Source organism: Sprattus sprattus (assembly GCF_963457725.1).
Source record: "Sprattus sprattus genome assembly, chromosome: 4".
Taxonomy (NCBI): Eukaryota; Metazoa; Chordata; class Actinopteri; order Clupeiformes; family Clupeidae; genus Sprattus; species Sprattus sprattus.
In genome coordinates, this window is record NC_137923.1 from 37,873,055 (window position 1) to 37,898,645 (window position 25,591).

Genomic DNA, 25,591 nt, shown 5'->3' on the forward strand with positions numbered 1-25,591 from the left:
TGGTGCTTTATTCTGTGTGTGTCTGTGTAAGAGCTGAGTGCTCGAACCTTGAACACCTCTGGACCTCCTATTTAAGACAATGTAACATTTTAAGGTGGATGTCATTGTCCTGTGTTTGTGTTTTCATTTGAAGCTTCCAGTGCCCAGAGTCACAGGCTCAAATGATCAAATTAAGAGTAGCATCGCAGTTTCCGTGGCAACATCTGTGATGCTGTGCAGTTTGAGAACATTTGAATTAGACTATGACTGCCTGTGGTCATCAATTACTTCAATTACGTCCAGAAGAGTGCAGTTGCAATTAACCAATTGGGTTTGTGTGTGTGTGTGTTTGTATGTGGGCAAGTGAGTCAAATCCTGGGTTAAAGTTACGGTGTGTTGAATAATGTTAATCCTCCATTCAAAATGCATGGATTTAAGAACCACTTAATACTCATATGGGAAACCAAAACTCTGTCATTGCCACTTACAGATGAAGGGCAGGATTCCCACCTGCACGAAGAGGATGACATAATCTAGCAAACAGCTCAATGTCTATTGCTTTCACACACACACGCACACACACACACACACACACACAAACACACACACATATCTATCTGACTGATAACCTGAGCCTCATTTAATCCCTGCCAGGTGGTTTAAGTTTACACCTGCCTGACCGCACCCAGTCAGGTGAGCGCTTGGCTCCAGTCTTGTCATCTGAGAATTAGGCAGAAGTATTCTGCCGGCAAGACCAGGCGCATGGTTCACGTGAAACCCCAGACTGACAGGCATGTGTTGTCCTCTGTTATGGTTCAATTTTGTTAGCTTGCGGGTGCAGCTGCTCAGAGTTGACTAGTGTTTCAGGAGATGAATAGCGCAGGTAGTGCAGTGTAAATAGATCCTCACGGTTTCCCTGACTATTAAAACTCAATTCTGCCAACAGTAATTCTGATTGATCGCCAAATAACAAGGTCTTCCACAGGTGTTAAGTTCATCTGCAGGACTCTCAACTATTGACTAGGTTCTTAAACATCACTTTTACTCAGGCTATATGTTTATTTTCATTTGATTTGAATGACCTTGAAGCCATACACTTTATTTCTCTCATCATAAGTGTCAGCCTCTGATCCTCTCAAAGACCTTTGACATCCACCTAAACTTGTGTGGAGTACAAAACAGTAGGAAAAAATAGATAATTTCGGTTAGATTGAATACTGGGTAAGCGGTGTGTTGGAAATTATTTTCACATGACATCTATTTAGTCTAAATGCAATTCCAGCTCCAGAACCCCACGCCCCCTCTCTTCTCAACAATCCCACTCTGAACCTCTCATGACCCTGTGTCCTTGTGTCACTCTCCCTTTTCCCTGACAGGCCACTCGTTAGACATCAAAGTGCCAAGAGAGGTCAGCCCAGTACCACGGAGATCTGTGGCACGTTCAGGAGCCTCCATGCATATCAGGCGCACTGAGCATTTCAGTAATTGTTTTGGACAGTGTTCTCCTTGGAAGTAGCTGCAAACCTGATGTTTGTGAACAAGCCCATGTTGCCTCAGCGTTGCGCCTGCACTGGCTATCACTGCAGGAAACCACCTCTGTGCCAAGCTTCACCATCTTCTTGCTTACTTTGTACTATCCAACTGCAGGGTCAAGTTATCTTCTCTTCTCCAGTCATCAACTGGATGCATGAGAAAATGATCATCTCTAAAATACAGAAAATACTCATCTGCCAATGAAATGTGAACTGTACTCTTTGTCTGATTTGGTGTCAACCATGTCTAGTGGTAAATAATGATAATAGGAAATATATAGGTCAGATCAGAATCAGGTTTTATTGGCCAAGTAAGTTTGCACAAACAAGGAATCTGACTTGGTAAAGTGCTTACACAGAATATACATCACAACACAAAACTATACAAACAGTGCAACGGTCTAAGAAGTCTAAAAAAGTATATACAAGAGGAATGCCTGTATACAGACACTGTGAATTTTAACACAACAATAGTACAAAGAAGTGGAGAGTCCAAGAAGTGCAGGGATAAATATTTGACGTATGAGTATGAAGGGTGAAATAAATAAATATGATTGCAGAAGTAATTGTACAGTGGTTATTATAATGATCCAGGGTTATTTCACAGTGCCACAGTGGGTTAGCTGTTCAGTAGTGAGACATCAAGGGGAAAGTAACTGTTTTTGTTTCTGGAGGTTTTGTAGCGCCTACAAGAGGGGAGGAGTCTGAATAGGTTGTGTCCAGGGTGTGAGGGGTCTGCAGTGATTTTTCCTGCCCGTTTCCTGACTGGAGGTGTACAGGTCTTGGATGGTGGGCAGGTTGGCACCGATGATCTTTTCTGCAGATCTGACTGTCGTTGGAGTCTATACTTATCCAGATTGGTGGCCGATCCAAACCAGACATTATTAAAGTGCACAGAACAGACTCGATGACTGCAGTGTGGGACATGATCAGCAGCTCCTGAGGCAGGTTCCTAAGCTGGCGCAGGAAGTACATCCTCTGCTGGGCCTTCTTGATGATTGTGTTGTTGTTGGGTTCCCACTTCAGGTTCCATGAGGTTGTGGATCCCAGAAACCTGAAGGATTCCACAGCCAACACAGAACTGTTGAGTATGGTGACTGGGGGCAGTGCTGGGGGGCTCCTCCTGAAGTCAACTGTCATCTCCACGGTTTTGAGCGTGTTCAGCTCAAGGTTGTTGCGACTCATCATCCTCACGGATAAGGCCGATGACTGATGTGTCGTCTGCAAATTTAGGAGTTTAACAGATAGGTCTCCTGAGGTGCAGTCGTTTGTGTAAAGGGAGAAGAGCAGTGGGGAGAGCACTCCCTGAGGTGCACCAGTGCTAACTGACCGGGTGCTGGATGATATTTCACCTAGCCTCACCTGTTGCTTCCTGTCTATCAGGAAGTTTGTGATCCACTGACAGGTGGAGGCGGGAACAGTGAGCTGGGTGAGTTAGGTGTATACATTTAGACCATGTTTGCTCATTTGTACATCTGAAACACTTGGTTTTGGAACGTTTCAATTGCTTCCCCACTGAGGGAATTAGCGAAGTATTCGATAAAATCCACACCTGGTGATTGTGGTGTGAAATGTTGTTCTGTTATACATGACAATGCTTGAAAGATAGAAGATTATCTATTATTCTTTGTTCTTAAAGGTTTTGTTACGCTTAACTCATATCTCTTGTCTCATCGTGTGGCAACACATGCATTTCTTACCGCACATACACGGAACAGGGCACAAGTCTCACTGATATATGCACTGAAATGTCACGCCAGCTATGTCATCAAAACCAGGCCGCTGACATAGACTAGCCTATTTAGTTAGGCAAAATGCAACTTTGCTTAGATAGTAGCTACATAGGCCGTCCACACTTGGGCTAGCCTCCTTTGACAGAAGATGAATTGCTGTCAACTAATGGTTATTTGTCATACTATTGGTCAAATTGGGGAACCAGTTAATCAATAATTTTAAGTATAAGCTCTATCAAACTATCGCATAACATAGGGGAAAATAATGCAATGTTACCTGTAAACTCCTTTGGATGTCTGAGCTACTTGTGCTGTGCCTAGTGATGGGAATTTCGATTCACTTAGAAGATTCATAGTCATTTGAGTGAATCACTAAAAAGATCAGAATCTTTTGAGTCCTTTGAATCTGAATCAGTAGAAATTTTGTCGCTGAATGAGCCCAGCAGCCCACTCCCTAGTGCCTAATGTGCACGCTCACAGCAAACCACTGTAATGCAGTTTTGAGGATATCCAGGGGAAATACGCAAACACACACACACACACACACAGTGAGCCTAGATACATTGAACAAATTGTAACATGATAGGCTTGGCTGGTTAGGCAGCCTATCAGAATTAAATATGTAATTTCGGAAATTGTGAATAGCCAAGATACTTATTTTTTATTCCCACCTAATTTAATAATTTAATTGTCATGTTTACAATAAACAAATTTCTAGAAAATTGGTTCAGACGAGTTACAGTCGATTTTGACTGAAAGATGTCATCAAATGATTTAAGTTAGCTAATCTACCTTACCTTACACGTTAAACACGGCCTGAAAGTAGCGTTAATGCTGTTACAAACGTAGAAAATGAATCTGACGACGGGCCTGCTTGCTGTATCAATCAATTGAGGTTGGGTGAAAGACTTACTCAAAGGACTCAGGTGAAATGGGTCGGACTCGTAGGCTATCCGTTTGGGTGAAAGACTAACTCAAAGGATTCAGGTGAAATGGGTCGGACTCGTATCCGGCTGGGTGAAAGACTAACTCAAAAGACTCAGGGGAAATGGGTCGGACTCGTATTCTGTTGAGTGAAAGACTTACTCAAATGACTCAGGTGAAATGGGTCGGACTCGTATCCGGTTGAGTGAAAGACTAACTCAAAGGACTCATATTGAATGGGTCGGACATATTTCAATATTGAAAAGGATGCAAACATCGTAGATTTCGCCAACGTTACTATCAGTCTCAGATAGCAGTCACGTTGGCGACATCTCCGATGTTTGCATCCTTTTTAATTTCACCTGAGTCCTTTGAGTTAGTCTTTCACCCAGCCGGATACGAGTCCGACCCATTTCACCTGAATCCTTTGAGTAAGAGCACACTGACAAACTTCCCTTATGGTCTAGGGTGAATCAAGTCTAATGGTTTACCTTGATAAACAAAGGCCAAGGCCAGACTAAGCCGATTTTCATACTTTCCGGAACGAATTCGGGGTTAGTCAATCGCGGCCAGACAAAGCTGTGCTGCGCTGTTCTAAGGCCACACACACCCATTGAAACTGGTGAATATGCTGTAGTACATATGCAAGGCCTGTTGGTGGCGCTGTGAAGGGTGCTACCGGAAATGAAGAGGAAGACTCGGAGAAGAAGACGACGACAAGTTACAACTAGTTAAGTTAGTGACAGTTCAGTTTGTCGCCAAGTAGTTGACCATCCTGTGCCTTATACATTTCCTATGCTTAAATCATCATTGTTCGACCTGTATGTGATGCATTATGTGCATACCTAATGAAAGTAAGGGTTTTCATGAAGTTGCTACTGTGAATGATCGTGTGTATTAAATACCACATTTTGGGCTACCTTCTAGTGCTATTAGTAGTGATTAGCATGCTAAGCGGAGATTTAGCTATGTTCTGTTCTTATGTTGATACGCTGTAATAAAGATGTGTTCAATCCTGCTAAGATTTCGACTGGATGAGATATGAATGAGATCCATGTTGCCTAGTGTAATGTCCACTATTATATGTGTCTAGTAATATTAGTTGTGTAATTCAGTGCAGTGCAAATTAGTCCCCATAAAGAAGACTGCTTTGGTAACTCAGTGAATAAAACGTGCCCTTCTTAGATCGTTGTTTGCCAGCCATAAACAGAACAGAAGACTTAAAGGCACCCAGTGCAACTTTATGTAAACATTCAATGAAAAATAAACATTCAATTTCTAGTCTTTTTTGCACGTAGTAAGTTTCAATAACTCCATACCATTACATATCGACATTCAAGGAGCAAAGATGAGACGTCGTTGTGTGGTGAGAACTGATAGAAAATCGTAAACAACAACAATCGCCGGTGGGGAGAAGCCATTTTTCCATTGACTGGAACCTGCTTTGTTTATTGTAGGTTACCAAAAAATAAAGAAAATGGCGGCGATTGTTGTTGTTATCGATTTTCTATCAGTTCTCACCACACAACGACGTCTCGTCTTTGCTGCTTGAATGTCGGTATGTAATGGTATGGAATTATTGAAACTTACTACGTGTAAAAAAGACTAGAAATTGAATGTTTATTTTTAAGCCTCGAAAGTTGCACTGGGTGCCTTTAAATTTTTTTGTTTTTATTGCGATTGGGAAGATGTACGTGACTACTTGACAGCTTCCAGCGTTCACGTGGGATAATTACATCATCAGATTTGCGGATTCAAACCCGATTTGCGGCCAGACAGGCCCTGATAGCAGGGTAGATTGCAACCTTCCCACTCTGGAGAGGGGATTCTAACCTTGACGGTAAGTGACGCTCCAAATGGCAGATTTATCTGGCCGGGAGGCCAGTTTGTCAAGGTTACGTTCCGGAAAGTATGAAAATCGGCTTAGTCTGGCCTTGGCCTAAGTCTTTCACTCAACCGGATACGAGTCCGACCCATTTCCCCTGAGTCTTTTGAGTTAGTCTTTCACTCAACCGGATACGAATCCGACCCATGAATTCGCTCAGTCTATGGATCTGGATCTGTGTACAGCTCTATACAGGAAGTTGTTATTCAACCACGCAGCTGGCAGCTCCGGGTCCGTAGGCTATATCAATAGCTATGCTTAATCTAAGTTACTATGCAGATGAAACACGGATGTGTTAATGTTGTTATAGACCTACCGTTTGATGACATTCGTGCATTGTTTTAATAATGTCGTCCGTAGCAGCCAGAACCGAAAGATTTGGGTTAATTGAGACCACGGACTCGTGACTCATGGGTGAATGTAAGGATTCGGATCTTTGAATCCGATTGACTCAGATTCAACCACCACTAGCTGTGCCTCGCTGAAGTTTCTCAGACAGCTGCTAAATGCCAATACGAGTCTTGGAAGACGAAGTAGTTAACATACGAGTCGCGGTGGCCGTCTTAGGGGACAAGATTTTTCCATGAAAACTTATCCTTTTCCATTAATTGTAACGTTAGGACAGTCTTGCCAGAATTCAATGTTGGCAATCATTTTTTAATATGTTATTTATTTCTATTTTCGGCCACGTTATGTTGGATGGGCACGTGCCCAACCTGAGTAAATGGACACGACTTCACTGCCAGTCACTACAGAAATTAACAAATATTAGGTTTCCCTCTGTTTGTTGTTTGTTTGGTAAGTGGCATTTAGTGTTCAATTACACACGTTTTACACACCCGCTGATTGACAGGTACTTATTAATTCAGAATGTTTTCCACAGAGAGCAAAGCATTGTCTTTCCCCAAATAAATATCTCTCTTCTCCACCCTCCTCCTCTTTCTCCCGATGTTGAGCCCTAGATCACAGGCCGCCTATGTCAATTGCCCGGGATCCTGTTCACTTGACTCCATCGCCCTTTTTGCCCGATGAGCGTTCCCCTACGCTGGCTGCCTGACGAACGCCAATCAGTCTCCGTATTAAAGTTTTAGAGTTCTGAGTTCTGAATAAACCGGGCGGAGTCGATTTCCTTCAGTGTCGCTCCTTTTGCCTGTCGGAAGGGGGGGAGGGGGAGGGGGGGGGGGGGGTCATCTCTCCCTCTCTCTCTGCGACTGTTTGGTCTGCCGTCCCTTCATCGTCCATTACGCTGCACGTCCGCACTGGTGAGCTTTCCCTGGCTTATTACGCGGCCGCAGAGCGAGCCGAGTCTGATTGGGTTACCCGCGCTTTGCGCACCGTGGGTGATTAGGCTCAAAGCCTCTGAGCCAGGAAAACAAAAGAACCGGGTGTTTCATTCACATGTGAACTGTGCTCAACGTCATTCAACTCCCTGCTAAAGTATTCATTAAGGGAAACGGTGCCAAAAAGCCGCCGCTGCTACTGTGTCTCAGTGTGTATGTGTGTGTGTGTGTGTGTGTGTGTGTGTGTGTGTGTGTGTGTGTGTGTGTGTGTGCTCTGAGGGGATATCTGTAAAAAGGATTCATCCTGTTGAGTGCAGAAGAGGACAGTGGGGGCGAAACACTAGGAGGAGAGGAGGAAAGTAAAAGTATGCAAGACTGTGCAAAGACACTTTAGATGAACCAGAGTATGGCAGTGGTCAGGCAGAAGGCCTGGGTATCCTCATAACAAGAAGCAAGGTGAGTAGAGAATAGTTGTAGAGGCAGTGAAAGAGGGTGAGTGGCAAAGTTAAGAAAATAAACGTGAAGAGACTGCGAAGGAGTGGATGCATTACTATACACAGAGAAGTAAAGAGGTGGTGAGTATTCTCTTTTGTCAGACTTTGCATGATGCTGTGTTATTGAGAATATGTGCATTTTAGAAAGCATACACACCCGGCTGTGTCCCTGAAAGGGCATGTACTAGTATGTATAGAGGTAAATATTTGTACTATTCCCATAAGAGTTTTATTTCCTGTTGGAGATAGAGAAACGGGTTTCAAAGATCAAATGTATGGGAGGCAAACTTATGCACGTCAATTTAAATACAATCTATTTACAGTGTGAACATTTTTTTATCAATCATACAAGTCAATCCCTTATTGTTATATTTCACTCACAGTTTGCTAAACGATGATTTGTGCTCAGAGAAAAACATTGTTTAATTATTCTATAATGAAATAACCTACCCAACCTTTTTTACAGAATACATTTTCTATCAGTGTATACTGTTGCTTGTAGCAGTGTTTAATCAGGCTGTGTATAATTGGACGTTTACTACATTCTCTGGTCACTGATTGATGCTTGTTTGTAAAGAAAATGCTAAAACAAAGGAGTTTGAAATACAAATCTAGTTCCTGCATTTCAACTCTTAAGGTTATTGCTGACTTATTTTGTTTTAGCTGATTCAACAAGCTTTGATGAGTCGGGAAAAAATATCTTGACAGCTGTATAGGCGTATGTATAGTAATGTTCGCTGTGTTTTGTGTTGCCATGGGAGCATTACTCGTCAGGCTCACCCTGTTTGTCTCCTCTCTCTTCATGAGGCCATTTGGACCAAGACACTTTCTTCTGTGTGTAACTTCATCCCTTCACATACCCACATGAGTTCAGATTCAGAGTACAGCCCAGTGCGCCCTGTAGCACCACCCAACCTCCCCTGTGATGACTGAGTCCAGGGTCACCTGGAGAGTCGACTGTTGCTGGTCCTGGTGCTGATGAGAGCAAGGCAGTCCCTCCCATGTGAAGTCTACTCTCCTGCCTCTTTGCCCATATGGACCAGCCTCCCCCGCCTCTGACCCGCTTTGAGGTCGACGTGGACCTTGGGTTTGCACTCTTCTTCCTCATTCTGCTCTTCGTCTTCTTGCTGGCCACCATAGTGCGCTGTGCCCAGACTGTGATGGACCCTTACGGTAACCTCTCCACTTCCACTTACCAGGAAGAACAAATCAACTGATCGGTTTGCTACTTGGAATAGTTAACTAACTATCCTAACTGCTAACTAACGTGTAGCCATTGGTTAATTATGTGTGAGGTAATCAAGTGTGACCTGCCCCTTAACCAACCAAGTTGAATACAAAGCAGCAAAAGTTTTTTTTTTTAAACAGGATTGTTTGTTCACTGTTGAGAAAGGCATACAGAACATACAGAGATCTAGTTCTGCCTTATTAGCTCACCAAGCTTACATAAACCTAAAAATTGCAGCAAGTGTTGTTAGGCCATAGACACATGGGGTGTTCAGACATGAACTTCTTCTCAGGTACCAAATGCTCAAACTTTGCACTGGTGTCAATAATATTTCCAGTTAAGTATGAACAAAAATATTTTCTTTTTGTTACAATAAAATTATGATTTGAATTGGTAAATTGTATAGTGATTTTACATCACAACTCTGTGTAAGTCTCCCTCTTTCTGTGTGTGTGTGTGTGTGTGTGTGTGTGTGTGTGTGTGTGTGTGTGTGTGTGCGTGCGTGCGTGCGTGCGTGCGTGCGTGCGTGCGTGCGTGCGTGCGTGCGTGCGTGTGTTTGTGTGTGTTTGTTAAATTAATCCACTCCTTCCTTACCACAGAACAAACCCACTGTAGGACAATGGCCTCTATTCTTATCACCTCATTCTGCCTGGTCCTGGCCTCTCTGCTAGTTTATCTACCATCATTGTAAGGGCTGAGAGGTGTGACACTGAAACGCCATCACTTCACTAATCTAGTCTACATTGCAGGTATTTTAGTCAATCTCATAGTGTATCAATTGTATATGGCTGGAGCGCCCTTTTGAGACTGTCATCAAAATCACAGTTTACATTAGGAAAATTAAAAAAACGCCCATACCGAACAGCGAAGTCAATTCTTTAGGCCCTAATTGAGTTGTTTTCATGTGGCCCAGAATTGGTCTCGCTAGATGGCGCTGTACACCATTAAATCCTGCCTGGCTAGTGTCACTTAGGAAGGCGCTCATTGTGGGGGAAAGCCAAGGAAGACACGATAGAGAAGGAAGGGAGCGGTTCTGTCTCTTTAGGAATGCAGTTCAGTAACTTCTCGTTAACTCTTCACACACCTTTCTCGATATTGTGAGTGGTGAACAATTGATTTCAAGACTACATGCGCGTTTGCGCGGCGCTTCGTTTATAATTTGTTGTTTATCTCAACTCAGCATGACCACATTGGTCTTGACAGGAGCATAAACACATTTCAAACGAATCAACTTTGCTTGGAGTTAACTTACTCAGACCAACTCGACCGGTTTCATAAATAGTTTTCCTCCGGGTAAGCAACTAGCAAATTCATTTGCTAGTCTAGTATCTATAGTTTTGGCTACACTTTTAGTTTCTGTTCTGTTTATTGCAACTATCTTGATTAACCAGCTCACTCGGTGTCAAATCAAAATGTTCTACAAGTTTGGCATTGAACTAAAAGTAATACTGTAGCTGGCATAACCCTATATTTTCTTTGTCTTACGGTAGGTATGAATACGACTGTAAGATCTATAACACAGAATACTTGCTGACCACTGTGTTTACTGTGTAGTTCCGTAACTGTGGCTGGTCAGTTGCCGTGTCTTGACGGGAGATATGATGACAGAGGCGTTTCTGCTGACTCGTCTGACAGCCCGGCTAACTCTTTGGAGGGTTACAGATAGCTGGAGAGCTCTGGGTTCCGGGCCAGCTGCTAAAAGTTCAGGCAGCTAACGTCCAGAAACTCAAAGAACGTAAAGAAACGTAGTGTAGTGAGGACTACCGTGGGTGCGGTGTCGAGCTTGGTAAGAACCTGAGCTGACCATGGCTGCTGCTGATCCTCTTCCGCAGAGATTGACGGGCTCAGCAGGTGAGCTCACTGACGGTAAATTTAACTTACTTTTAAAGTGTCGCTATGTGTTTTAATGTGACAATCTCGCTCTCTCGCTCTTTACCTTTCCCTCTCTCGATCTCTACCTCTGATAAACACACATACTCAGTACACAATAATTTAATTTAACTTAATCAATGTTCTCCACTCCACAGTAGCTCTACACACAGCATTCTGGAGGAGGATATTTCCTCAGAGAGGTAGTCAGGACTTGTATTATGTGTGTCATAAGTGTTTGTCGTAGTATGTTGTGGGCACTGATGAAGTAGTTGTAATGCTGTGAAAGTGTGGTTTTTGTGCTTCACTCCAGAATCAATATGGAACGAGGAATTAAACTGTGGAAATATGCGGTGCTGCATGGTGTGTTTGCTATTTTGCATGTGCACGTAGTCATGTGGTTGATATCTGCAGTGCTTACATAGTTTCAGGTGTGCCATCATCCTGCTACGCTGGATAAATCTGATTGCAGTTTGAATTGCTCAATCGAAGGAACTGAATATCAAAATTGAAAGGGTAAAAAACGTCTGGGCATGCATAGAAGCTAGACGTTAGTAATAGTTATCTCGTGTTTTAACATTTCGATGACCCAGAAATGCAGCTGTAGTCTCTCAGGGCTAGCATTCCACTCTCTCCTAACTCTCTTTCCTGTGGCTCACATTCATAGTTCTACAAAAGGAGAAGAAAATCATGTCAGCCTTGAAGGTTTTGGTTTCACCCTTAGCTTCACTGTCAGCTTTAATATTACTTTAGTGTAGGATACTTTTTTCCACTCTGGGTAGAAGGGTAGGCTCTTTTGTTTATTGATGCATTCTGCAGACCAGTTTGAAATTTGATTTATTTAATTATTTCTGCCAGACCATATGCTGCCGCATGAGGTTGGATGGTTGGTTGTCCTGTTGAACCAACCCCAGCCAGAAACACTCTCTCTCTTTCCATTTCTCCCTCTTTTGTTCTCTCCCTCTCTCTGCCTTTACCTTTTACAGTCTCTTTCTTTACTGTATACTCTTTCTGCTTGACTCAGGTTAAAAGACTGATGAGTTGCCATGTAGGATCTGTGTTTTCACCTTGCTGTGAGGAAAATTAATCGTGTCTCTCCCTCTTGTTTACTGGCAGATTCCAGTGCCACTGGAAAAATTGCATCGCACGAGGTAAACCAGACTGGTCTTTATGGTGACTTCTCTTTTAAAATAAACTATTTTTTTTTAACCTACCTATTTTAATATGTTCTTGTGTACACATTTACACCATTTTGTATTTGTGTGTCTGTTTGTATATGTGTGTCTGATGTGTGTGTCTGTTTGTATATGTGTGTCTGATGTGTGTGTCTGTTTGTATATGTCTGTCTGTGTGTGTCTGTTTGTATATGTGTGTCTGTTTGTTTGTTTGTATATGTGTGTCTGATGTGTGTGTCTGTTTGTATATGTGTGTCTGATGTGTGTGTCTTTCATGATGAGCAGAAGACCATCGGCCATAGAGGCATCAACCCAACAGGAGAAACCACATACAAAAAGGTCTGTGCTCAACACACAACTTCGCTTCTATGCACAGTAAGAAAGGCAGTTACGCCTGCAAGGTGGTATACATATACATCTGGGGCCGTATTCACAAAGAATCTTAGGGCTAAAAGTAGCTCATAAGTGGCGAATTTAGGAGAAACTCCTAAAAATAATGGGCGTGTCAGTCTTAAATTTAGGACTCCTATTTTTTTTTAGTAAGAGCAATTCACAAAGTATTTTATCCCTAAAAGTAGCACCTAAGTCTAAGACAGCTTAAAACTCCTCATGAGGACTCCTAAGTCACTAAGACCTATTCACAAAAAATCGTAAGATGGCTGCAGCCGACTTGGAATTGATAAAAGACATTGCTTAAACAGTGAAGGTATTAATATTGTCGTAGAATTAGCGCGGGATGCAATGACGCCTTTAAACAACGATGTGTCCCGAAGTGAAATGTTTGGAAACATAAAGATAGCCTATTTGGCTTCGCGGAAAACGCAAACGACGACACTGGGAATCATCAGTCAGCCGTTTAATTCATCAAACTATCAACGCACTGTAGACCCCACATCATCCAACAGTTTATGCAGTTGCCTTTTGACAATCGCCAATTACACAAGATCAAAGTAAATTCCATGGCGATCGCAGGAATGTCCAGTGACGGGACACACATTACAATAATTGCCCCATCAAAAGATGAGGACGTTTTCGCCCACCGTGGCCTGGATGTACCGATGACTCGTGCATTTCAACGGAGAGCGGTCTGCAGCAGGTTTTTGAGAACTTACCAGCTGGATGCCGCTGGGGTGACAGTGGCTATTGGTCCTGCGACCAGTAGGCTTTCGCTTAGGCTACGTTTCACGTTCGTTTCGCTTGAAGGGCCGTATGTGCTGATATTTGAAGTGGTCAAGGGCTGGAAATAATAGCCTAACAGTTTGCTGGGTGCTTTAATTATTACTGCCTTGATTACATGCAATTGCCATATTTTATGTTGATCGCTTTCTTTTTCTCTTAACGTGCAAAGTGTCATTCCCGTTGGATGCACAAACTTGTCATCATGCGTGTGCATTCTGCTAACTGCACTGTCCATAACTATTTAATATGACTTAATTTGAAGCCTAGCTTATTCTCTTATTTTCAGTTGATATAGTGGGATTGTTAGAGGGACGTCACGAATGAGTTTTTAATGAGAGAGCCTGTCAACAACCAATCACCGTCCTCACCCCTTCTAAACTCGTGCATGAGAATCGACGTCATCCATACCAACGGTGCTTTTATCTTAAGCTTAGGAGTTTGTATTATCCTTAGTATGAGTAGGTCTCAGAGGCGTTGTGAATCACTTTTAAGAAATTACTCCTACGTAAAATGTTTTAGCGCGAGTTAGGAGCACTCTTAGTGGTAAGATAAAATGCTTTGTGAATACGGCCCCAGGTATGTACTGGTATACATTCCCTTTGACGTTGTAGTTCAGGAAGACATCCACAAAATACATTTAAAATCATTCTGTAGAGGAATGTCAGCTAAATGAATTCAGTGTAAAGCAATGAGTTACACCCAATGAATATGAACACATGCTACAGTCACAAGGACTTGCTTGTCCTGGTTCTTATGGGATGGATGATTGAGAACCCTCTGGTGTATCTCTCTTTTAGACTACAGCAGGAGCCTTGCTTAAGTGTGGTTTCTGCTGACTCAGTTTCCAAAGGAGGAAGTTCACTGTATTACAATAGCCTTACAATAGTCTTAGAGTTCACTATACGTCTGCAACTTCTTATTTTCCCATGGCTCCTCTCTTCCTCTTTCTTTTGGGTCGGTTTCCGCCCATCACCTCACCTCACCTCCACCAGACACCATCCTCGGCCTTGAGGGATGCCATCCAACTGGGCATTGCCCACACGGTGGGCAGCCTGACCCAGAAGCCAGACAGGGATGTGCTCATGCAGGACTTTGAGGTGGTGGAAAGCATCATCTTCCCTAGGTGTGTGCATCTAGACAGATATTATATTATATAGATCGATAGATATAGTACAGTATTGTGTAATAGTCAGGAATTTGTTTTACCTTGATTTGGTGTGTTTAACTGACTTGATTCTGAAAGTGGCTCACAGAGCTTTGGAAATACTAGAGCTCTGTATCTGCACTTCGCTCTGTTCCCTGATCATTTCTCTTTCACTCTCCTATGTTTCTGTTTCTCTCATTGCACTGTCCCCCCCCCCCCCCCTCTTTCTATCTATCTCTTTTTTCTCTTCTCCCAGGGAAGGCACCAATATGACACCTGCTCACCACTACATGGACTTCCGTTTTAAGACCTATGCCCCCATCGCCTTTCGCTACTTCAGGGACATGTACGGCATTCGCCCAGATGACTACATGGTATTCTTCCTTTGTCTCCATCTGTGGTGTCTTTTCACCATGTGTAAGCAAGATACATGAATATGACATCTTAGCGGTGGATGGTCTGTCTGAGCCTGAGTGTATGTTACACTTGAAAGTAGAAAAACTCTTACACCATGGACCCTCCTATGTGGCTGACCTGTGCTAATATGAACATAATCATCCACCTCCTGCCTTGTTTGGCAGACAGGTGTTTATCAAATCCTTACAAGAAGCCCATGTAACATAGGATCGCTGGGCCATTGTCAAAGGTGAAGTAGCTGGAATGCTTCCATTAAAGACATTTCTCACTGAGATCTGTTGTTTAGTTTCCACCCTCACCAGGAAAATCTACTGAACATATGAAGAAGGAGCATGCTTCTTTATGCTCCTGATTGACCTGTGTGTATGCGCCTCGTGGGTGTGTGTGTGTGTGTATGTGTGTGTGTGTGTGTGTGTGTGTGTGTCTGTGTGATTAGAGCACACCCTGTGTAATTACTGTGTGCGTTTTATTGTTGTGTTTGTATAGTGTTTCCTGTTTGACATGTTCTGTGTGTGTTTGCGCAGTACTCCCTCTGTAACGAGCACTTGATTGAGTTGTCCAACTCTGGAGCGAGTGGTTCCATCTTCTACGTCTCCAGTGACGATGAGTTCATCATCAAAACTGTCCAGCACAAGGAGGCAGAATTCCTGCAGAAACTCCTGCCTGGATACTTCCTGGTATGAGCTTGTGTTTGTTTGTTTTCGACATGTGTATATGTTTGTGTAGTTTTTGTATACTAGGACAAGTGTTTGCTATTTGTTTGTTTTTTATAGTGAGGGATGATGTTTGAGTATTGGACTGTATGAGTGGATGTTGTACCACAAAATAAATGGTGTTTGCTGTGTGTGTGTACATTTAGGCATATGATATATATACACCAGTGTATTTGTGTATGCTAAAATGTGGCAGAGTATCTACTGTAGGACAGCATATCTTCCGTACGTTCCTGAACAGAATCTTCTCTCTTTATAGAACCTGAACCAGAACAAACGGACCCTCCTGCCCAAGTTTTACGGACTCTACTGCATCCAGACGGGGGGTAAGAACATCCGCCTGGTGGTCATGAACAACCTGCTGCCCCGTGCCATCCCTTTGCACCTCAAGTTTGACTTGAAGGGCTCCACTTACAAGCGTCTGGCGTCGACACGGGAGCGTGCCAAATTCGTGCCAACCTGCAAGGACCTAGACTTCCGCCAGGACCTCCCTGAGGGTCTGCTGCTGGAGCCTGAACACTACAATGCCCTCTGCAAGACCATCCAGAGAGACTGCCTGGTGAGAGAGAGAAAGAGAGGGAGAGGGAGAAGAAGAGAGAGAGAGAGTAGGATTAGGTTAGGAAAGGGGAGAAAAGGGTATGAGAGTGAATGTATGGGCTTGTGTTTATTTCTGAAGTGTTTATTGATTTAAGGACAGACATAAGATGTAGTTTATTGATATAGTTTTGAAAGTGTGCTGAAAGGGAACAGAAAGAGTGACAATGTATTGCAGCAGGTTCATAGATGTCTGTAAAGGGATGTATGTATACCGAGGCTTAATTATGTGCATGTGTGTGTATGTAGGTTGTTATGCATGTGTGAGAAGAGAGAGAAGGTGAGAGAATCACATTATAGTTCAGAGAAACAGGTGCAGCTAGATCGTTATAAAAATGAAAGCAAGCATGGTGCCTGTCTGAATCCGGATAATAACCCGTCCCACACGCTGTCTATTTCTGTCTCTTCACGCCGGTGCTGCCCATCTGGGTGCCAGCTGCTTCAGAGCTTCAAGATCATGGACTACAGCCTGCTGGTGGGCATTCACCGGCTGGAGCAGGACGGGGAGGAGGCGCCTGTGGCGGTGCCCGACCAGAAAAGGGCACCGAGCCAGAAGCCGCTCTACTGCACGGCCATGGAGGCCATCCAGGGCGAGGCCCAGGGACAGTGCGCGGACCAGTGCCATGACCAGTGAGTGCATACCTGGGATGCATCTTCTCAGTATTGTTGTCTGGCAGGTTAATGTCTTAGTTCTGCTATTCCTGGAGGCAGTTGCTCAATGAAGCCAGAATGTAGTAGCATGTTTGTCCATATGGCTAACAGTATGGTGAATGGAAGCGTTTTTGTACATATTTGTTTGTTGATTGTTTTGTTTGTTTGTTTATTTCTTCAGCATGGGTGGTATCCCTGCCAACTCAAAAGGGGAGAGGGTACTGCTCTTCATTGGTATCATTGACATCTTGCAATCCTACAGGTGGGTGTGTGGAACATTCTTTACATTAACTTCTGTGGGTACAAAAGATGCATTTATGTTCTGATTGTTCTATGAAAAATGTGAAACTTTAGTTTCAGTGTCTCTCTGTGTGTGTGTGTCATGGTTTTCTCTTTGTGGATGTGAGAATTGAGGTCAGAGAATCTGTCACGGATGAAATCATGTTGTATATTTTTTGTGTGTCAGATTTGTGAAGATGCTGGAACATTCCTGGAAGGCTTTTGTCTATGATGGGGTGAGACAGGATCATACGATAACTACCCACACACGCGCACACATAAACACACAGCCATAAATTGTAGCAATTTCTTCCACAGAAATGTGGTTTCAAATGTCTTGTCTTCTGACTGCAGGATACTGTGTCAGTACACAGGCCAGGTTTCTATGCCGACCGCTTCCAGAGGTTCATGTGCAGTACAGTCTTTAAGAGGATCCCACGTGAATGTATGCGCTTCTTATGTTCATTTCTGCATTTGTGTGTGTGTGTGTGTGTGTGTGTTTGTCTTTGTATTGTTTCTGTAACTGTAATTTGACCTTCAGTGCCTTGCATAAGTATTCACCCCCTTGGATGATTTACCCTTTTATTGCTTTTATAAATCAATCATGGTCAATTTAAGTTGGCTTTTTTGACAAGAAAATTACAAAAAAGCCCTCTTAAATGTCAAAGTGAAAACAGATTTCTACACAGTAATGTCAATTAAATAAAATTATGTAATGTAAAATAAGTGATTGCAAAAGTGTTCACCCCCTTTAAAATGACTGACCTAATTCAACAGAAGTCCAGCCAATTGGTGCTAGTAGTCTCACAATTAGTGAAATGGGGATCAGTGTGCAGTAAATGTGTCTCAAGTGATTGTAGACACCTGTGACTGGAAGGTCCATTCACTGGTCAGTATTCAGCTATCAGTATTCCTGGCTACTGTTACACCATGAAGACCAAAGATCACTCCAAGCAACTTATTGAAAAGTATAGGTCAGGGGAAGGATGAAACAAAAAATTCCAAGGCACTAAACATCCCCTGGAATTCTGTTAAATCCATCATCAAGAAATGGAAGGAATATGGCGCTTGTGTAAATCTGGCTAGAGCAGGCTGTCCCCACAAATTGAGTGACTGTTGTAAGATAAATTCAGTTTAGTTCAATTTTATTGATACCAGAGCCTGTTTAAAGAACATAATTTAAAGAGCAGTCAGTCAGCGACAGTCAGCGAGGTTAAGCAAGCAGGGACAGAATGCACTGTGCTCAGTTGAAACTAAGTTTCAAGAAAAGATAACGGACAGGGCCAGCATTTACAAGAAATCACACGCTATTACTGAACCCGGATTGGACGAGACGATCATGCCACCAGCTCGTGGTCAGCTCATGGGTACCTTGTGGGTACCTCGAAGACCCATAGTGATAACATGGATACATCACTGGGCTGAGCTATAAAAGACCGAACAATTTCTAATAATGGCAGAACGCGCGTTCTCCAGCTCTCGATGTAGTGCTGATGTAATACTCTTGACTGCACTGCATTAACTGCTGTATTGTATTGTATTGTATTGTATTACTACTTGCTAGTCAAATCTTGTCTTGTTTACAACAATCGTTTTGTCCGGTGGCTCATTCCTAAACCAACACGCTTAAGAAAATACTGAACACCGTGCAAGAAGGAGACTAGTGAGAGAGGCCACCAAGACACCAAGGGCTTTTTTGTGTTTTTTTTTTTTTTTGTCAAAAAAGCCAACTTGAGCATGATTAATTTATAAAAGCAATAAAAGGGTAAAAAAATCCAAGGGGGTGAATACTTATGCAAGGCACTGTACATCGCATTCCCTTCCTGTGTCACTCTTTTAAATTAGTAATTTAATAATTACTGTTCCTCACACTGCTCGGGACATAATGGTCTTTTTACTGGATGAATCTCTCTCTCTCTCTTACCTTCCTCTTCCCTTCTCTCATGTTTCTCTACAGTGAAGACCTCACCCTCTAGGAGGAGTCGTGGGGGGCCTCCAACCCTGCGGCGAGCCAACACTGGCGTGGCCGCTGCCCGTCTGCCACTCATCCAGTCGAACCCTCAGTCCCGCCCTCCAGCCCAACCCCCAGACAGGACTCAGACCCAGGAGCCTTCCAGGGCCTCAGCCCAGCCCCTAGACAGCATCAGCGACCCCTCAGGTTCCCTCTCTGCTCCCAGTAAGGAGGGTGATATAGGCAGTGGTAAGAATTCAAGAATTCATACCATTCAATTGTGCTATAGTCTCTATAACAAGCTAAGCAGAGACGTTAATTATGTATTGACAGTGTCCTCTGTACTTTGAGTTATAGGTAAATAATATGGCAAGGTGAATAAATAAATGAATTACATATTATGTTGGTGAACACTGGTAGATTATTTTTACCAATCAATATTTTATCAATGCAACGGATCAATGTCAATATAATAAAACACAAAATGTATAGTGTTTAGTTCCTGCTCTGGATTGTTAAAAAATTACCAAGTGTATTCCCTTCGAATGTGCCATTGACAAAGGGAGTCTCCTGGGTTAATTCTTCAGTGGTTTATAGTGGTCTAGTTTGAGGCTAAGAGTAATAGTAAGGCATTTATTTATTAAATGGATGTGTGTTAACTCTGCACGGCATCTTAATGACCTCATGCTTTCCCTTCCTCCCCATCTCAGGCATGCAGACTGCATGCCCCGACCTGCTCCTGAGGACACCAGCACAACCTAACATCACTAACACAAGCTGGGCCGCCGCTCCCCTTGCAGAGGAGGAGAGTTTCCAGTGAGCTTGTGTGTCTGTTTGTGTGTGTACTTACAAAACCTCAACCTACAACACAAAATTAGGTATACATCTCAGATATGCATTGTCTGATTCAAAATGTCAAGGGTCACAGATCACCAGAGGTGTGGGGGCCTGCTATCATCACTTGCGGCTATATTTGTAAACTGAAACAAAAAAAGAATGGTTTTGAGTCTACTAAAATAAATTTGAGTAAAATAAAATAATTTATCTGAAGAAAATGTCAAAATCAAAACTTAACGAAACAATTGATTGAATAAATTATTAAGAATTTAAAAAAACTTAAAAAGCAAGAAAAGACAAAAAATTATTTGATAATAATTGACATTACCGACAATTTATAGACATTATCGTTTCAAGACAGCGGGCGTCGAATCCATTCAAGGGTGTCACACTCCATTCTGTGTAGTCATAGCTGACAACCTTAAGTAGGCCTTATTATCATTTGAAGAAGTAATATATCCATGGCCCATAGTTTGAGAAACGTGGCTATATGGGACTATTTCTTCTTTAGTAGTGAAAGCTGTGGTGCATGCATTCAGGTAACCGCATCTGTGCCATAGATGTTGAGCTGGATCTCAAGCTGGCACAACACAATGATTCAGCAGGGAACTGATTCTGATCTGTGCACCATCCTAAGAGACAGTGGACACGTACCCATTCCCAAACATTCACTTTTCTATTGACGATGCCTGTTTCGACTGCTTCAGTTGAAAGGTCATTCAGCTGCTTGAGACATTTAAAGACATACCTGAGCAACAGTATGACAGAGACATTGGCTCTAATAACAGTATTGCCTCTAATAAGTTTTCATAAAGACTTTGAAATAAATACAGAGAGAGTTGTGTGGAATTTGGTGCATTAGGGGCCAGGAGAGTCAACCTTTTATTGTAAGGTAGGCTGAGTTTCATTCTTTTAATGAGTCTGTAAAACAATGGATCGTTACTGCTGGTGCACAGCAACCAAGGCCACGGTAGGCCTATTTATCTGATCAACGGTTATTCTTTCTTTCAAAATGCATTTATAATCTGGATGCTAGCCCTCCATCATTGGGTTCAGTGCTTGCAAGTTAACTAGGTGAGATAAAATAGAAAGAAAGCGTGTTTAAAAAAAATACATCAAAATGATGGTAAAATGACAGCCAAATCATGTTTTGGTATGAGCAGTCCACTAATCTACCATACATTAGGCTAGTTATATAACAAGATAATGTTGTTTTTCTCCAAATGTGACTTCTGTCACAATGCAGTCATTGTGACATTGCCCCGTGCTCCAGGCGCTCTCATTCACTTCTGTTTACGTCAATAGATGGTTTCTCTACATTTACAGAGAATGAGCTTCTGCCACTTGTTAGGCCTATTGAAGGTGCTGTCAGTGATTCTAAACCCACACACTTTTGGCAAATTCAGTCTTCCAGCTGTCCCTCCAGCTGTCCCTTCAGTCCTCCAGCTGTCCCTTCAGTCCTCCAGCTGTCCCTTCAGTCCTCTAGCTGTCCTTTAGTCTTCCAGCTGTCCCTCCAGCTGTCCCTTCAGTCCTCCAGCTGTCCCTTCAGTCCTCTAGCTGCCCCTATAGTCCTCTAGCTGTCCCTTCAGTCCTCCAGCTGTCCCTTCAGTCCTCTAGCTGCCCCTATAGTCCTCTAGCTGTCCCTTCAGTCCTCCAGCTGTCCCTTCAGTCCTCTAGCTGTCCATTCAGTCCTCCAGCTGTCCCTTCAGTCCTCTAGCTGCCCCTATAGTCCTCTAGCTGTGCCTTCAGTCCTCCAGCTGTCCCTTCAGCTGTCCCTTCAGTCCTCTAGCTGTCCCTCCTGCTGTCCCTTCAGTCCTCCATCTGTCCCTTCAGTCTTCCAGCTGTCCCTCCAGCTGTCCCTTCAGTCCTCCAGCTGCCCCTTCAGTCCTCTAGCTGCCCCTATAGTCCTCCAGCTGTCCCTCCAGCTGTGCCTTCAGTCCTTTAGCTGTCCCTTCAGTCCTCCAGCTGTCCCTTCAGCTGTCCCTTCAGTCCTCTAACTGTCCCTTCAGTCCTGTAGTTGTCCCTTCAATGTTTGCGCTAAAAAAACCTCCCTGGTGCTGGTACAAAGTCCTGGCTCTGTAAATAGCAAACAAACGTGGCTCGCACAGAGCCATAAATAATCCCAGCCAATCAACAGTACTATAGGAGCACGGCAGGTAGGAGTGTCATTTGTTTGGCTGTTGAGCATAAATATCAACTACCTATTGTGAAACTGAATCACAGACTGCATCTAAAACAAATATTGCTTATTTTAGTTAAAACTCATCCCTTCCTCGAAATGACATATTCATATGCTTTTTTTTATTAATACCTTCAAGGCCTTAAAATGGCTCGAATGTAACTCAACATGTTTGCCTCATTTAGTATTCATGTTATTCAGCTGTGAATATGCAAATTAGTCCTGCCTCCATATATCTGCCTTTGGCTTGACTACATTAAACTTTGTCTCGATCAGCTCTGATTTGGCTAGATTGAAATAATAAACATCTAGTTTATCATAAGTAACATCATACTCTATGTATATGTAAACTGACGTTACTTTTCCCTCCTGACAGGGATTGGTTACTTAGGTTTGTGACATATGAAATATGCTGTCTGATTCTCTGTTTTTGTGACTGTTGTCGATAAACTGCACTTTCAAGGTGGAAATACTCAATGGCTATGAGTGCTTATTTTGTTCATGATATGTTGCGTATCAATTAAAAACAGAATATGGACAAGGTTAAAAATCTGATTTTCTCCAGAGGCAGTCTTCAAATTCAATTTTGAAATGTTGATATGTTCAATGTCGGCACATTATTTTTCATGTTGCACTAATCCTTGAAAATGTTTGTACTTAACTAAAATGACTAAAACTAAAACAGGAACTATAATAAACTAAAACAAAATAGTAATGAGTCCATGATCCAGATATTCAGATTGAATACAAACATATTATTAAAATAAAATGAATGTTAAACTATTCAAATCTTGGTGTCCAGGCTCCCTCTCCAATCACAGGTTGAAGTTGAGCCAAGGGTCAACTGATGACGATCCGTGACTAAAATGAGGACACACGTCGTGTGACTCCTGGGTTGTGAAGAATGAAAGGATGACGCCATGATGTATCCACCTCTGTCAGGAAACAGGAGCTCCTTTTGCGGTTCCTTTGTCTTTGCCTCGACTTCTAAAGTGACATCTCCTGCCTGGAGGGTGCTGTTCAAGGATTATATTTGACTTGGAGCTAAAGGCCAGCGTGAACTTTGAAACTGGATTCCAAATAATCTGTCAAGCAGATGGGAAGCATATTTCCAAGATGATTAGGGACTACTTTTGGATTCTTTTCCTTGAGGCCATGTTGAAAGGTCAGAGCAGGTCTGGTCCATGACATGACCAACAAAGCCACTAGAGGGCATATTTGTTTATCTGATTTTTGTTTGCCGCATATCTATTCTTGTTATTATGAAATACTCCTTATACTCATTTGTTTGTTTAGACTGTTTTCTTCTTGTTAAACTGGAGTTTGACCTTTTGAGAGAATGTTTACTTTTAGAAGTAGAGGCCAAGGACACAGCAATTTCACAAAGACATTTTAAGGAAATTACTGAATCTGAAGTTTCTGCCAACCAAGAAGCATGTCTGTGGTTACACTACCAATGCAACTGCGACTGCCTCACCTGCATGTACATCACATGAGACTGAACAGCTGGTATGTTACCACTGTGCATCATTAAGACTGTATTGTGACATCCAACTTAAACACAGGCCTCCTGTGAGCCTAAGAACAACCCTAAGAAAAGTCACTCTATATCCTCAGAAATCTGTCCTGATCAGATCAGACATTGACACTGCATAGGACACTACTTGGGAATTTAATAGACTTTGACAAAGCCAAATATATTGCCAAATGAAGTCTGTAGGATATGTACCCAAGCAGGGCTTTCCTTCTCGTTTATAAGCTAGTCATTAAAAACGAATTTATAAAAATGTGACATCAATGCAAGATCAGTGATATACAGTGCCACTTGAAAGTATGTGAACCCCTTGAGCAGTTAAGAGTTTTTTGTTGTTTTACCATGATTTTTCATTATTTTCATCACCAATTTTCCATAGATGAAATGTCAGGTTTATGTTTACCATTTGCATGTACTTGTTTAGAGGGAATTTTTTGAGTAGCCAAAAAACTACATGAAACATGGAATTTGTCCATTTCAAAAGTAAGTGAACCCCCAGCTGAATTGGTAAAGTCAAGCAGGTAACAGATTCGGTGAAACATATTTGGGTGCTTAATTAGTCAATTCAGCAAACCATTCAACATGACCGCATCTCTGCCTAGAAGTGGACACCCATCAAGACCATCACCAAGAAGCACCAGAAGAAGAATAAATCAGGTAAAAGTCAACCCACACATCACCTCTAAAGAGTTTCGGACCTCTCTGGCAGCATCTGGGGTAAATGTACATGGGTCTACAATCAGACGGAAATTGACTAGACATGACATTCATGATCGGGTTGCTAGAAGGAAGCCTCTGCTCTCAAGAAAGAACAAAACTGCCCGTTTCAACTTTGCCAGAGAGCACTTGGATAAACCAAAGGCCTTCTGGAAGTCCCTTCTTTGGACAGATGAGTCCGAGATAGAATTATTTGGTCACGATCAAAACCAACAATTTTCGTCTGATTGTAGACCCATGTACATTTACCCCAGATGCTGCCAGAGAGGTCCGAAACTCTTTAGAGGTGATGTGTGGGTTGACTTTTACCTGATTTATTCTTCTTCTGGTGCTTCTTGGTGATGGTCTTGATCGGCGTCCACCTCAAGGCAGAGATGCGGTCATTTTGAATGCCCTCCATTTCTAAATGATTTGTCTTGGATGGATGGATGGAGCTGGAATCTTTTGGAGATGGTACACCTTGGCACTACAGTAGTTTGGTTGGTTTCCTCTCTCTTTTAATCTGTGTTGCCCAAACCTTTTCCTAAGGATGTCTCAGTTGATCGGTTTGCTTAATTGACTAATTAACCACCCAAATAAGTTTCACCGAATCTGTTACCTGCTTGACTTTACCAATTCAGCTGGGGGTTCACTTACTTTTGAAATGGACTAATTCCATGTTACATGTAGTTTTTTGGCTACTCAAACAATTTCCTCCAAACAAGTAAAGCAAATGGTAAACATAAACCTGACATTTCATCTATGGAAAATTGGTGATGAAAATAATGAAAAATCATGGTAAAACAACAGAAAACTCTTAAGTGCTCAAGGGGTTCACATACTTTAAAGTGGCACTGTATATGTTTGAAATGTGATTGATTTTGATTAATAAATGGGTTTTCTTTTGAAAATGCTGTAGCTCATCTTTTAAACAAAGGGCCATCATTTCAGCAAAGTCTTGACACCCATGAACTAAATCTAATTTAATAGCTTGTTGCCCAAAAAAATAAATAAGGGTCCAAATTGTGCACAAAAAGTATGTAACGACTAAACTGAGTCAATAATTAAGGTATTAGTCATTGTAAAACCTTTATTAATAAATAACAGAATATCATAAACATGGCATCCTTGAGTAATGAAAATGTCGATGCTGCCATCCTTCGGTGCATCATTTTGACATGGGGATTTAATATTTTAAAGCAAAAATCTGTCCATTAGGGCGTCGTCGTGTGTCGTTTCTGAGTTTTGGCAATAATGTGACCACAGGGCGGCACCATACAAATAGGTAATGAGTGCAACCGAAAAAAATCTGTAGAAG

At 42.4% G+C, this 25,591-nt stretch overlaps 1 protein-coding gene across 6 annotated transcripts; it reads left to right on the forward strand.

Moving 5' to 3' along the window:
* The first annotated feature begins 10,070 nt into the window (after positions 1-10,070).
* On the forward strand, positions 10,071-23,954 carry LOC308364542 (phosphatidylinositol 4-phosphate 5-kinase type-1 alpha-like). 6 transcript variants are annotated; one of them, XM_080837699.1, is made up of 16 exons: positions 10,071-10,348; positions 10,610-10,921; positions 11,083-11,127; positions 12,041-12,075; positions 12,385-12,438; positions 14,271-14,401; positions 14,679-14,796; positions 15,364-15,516; positions 15,812-16,111; positions 16,583-16,776; positions 16,979-17,059; positions 17,264-17,312; positions 17,431-17,521; positions 19,034-19,276; positions 19,738-19,843; positions 22,846-23,954. In XM_080837699.1, exons 2-16 carry the CDS (start codon positions 10,861-10,863, stop codon positions 22,889-22,891), a joined length of 1,707 nt encoding a protein of 568 aa, XP_080693825.1. In that variant the 5' UTR covers positions 10,071-10,348; positions 10,610-10,860; the 3' UTR covers positions 22,892-23,954. The 6 variants fall into 6 exon arrangements, with proteins under 6 accessions (XP_080693825.1, XP_080693826.1, XP_080693829.1 ...); XM_080837700.1 differs by having other exon boundaries at positions 10,610-10,906; XM_080837703.1 differs by lacking the exon at positions 19,738-19,843.
* Positions 23,955-25,591: the final 1,637 nt, after the last annotated feature.

Excerpts from the sequence above, each read along its gene's own strand:
- LOC308364542 (XM_080837699.1), top strand. The coding sequence starts at position 10,861 with ATGGCTGCTGCTGATCCTCTTCCGCAGAGATTGACGGGCTCAGCAGGT. Across the intron at positions 10,922-11,082 it reads AGCAGGTGAGCTCACTGACG|TAGCTCTACACACAGCATTC; the intron begins GTAAATTTAACT and ends TCCACTCCACAG. Across the intron at positions 17,522-19,033 it reads TAAGAGGATCCCACGTGAAT|TGAAGACCTCACCCTCTAGG; the intron begins GTATGCGCTTCT and ends GTTTCTCTACAG.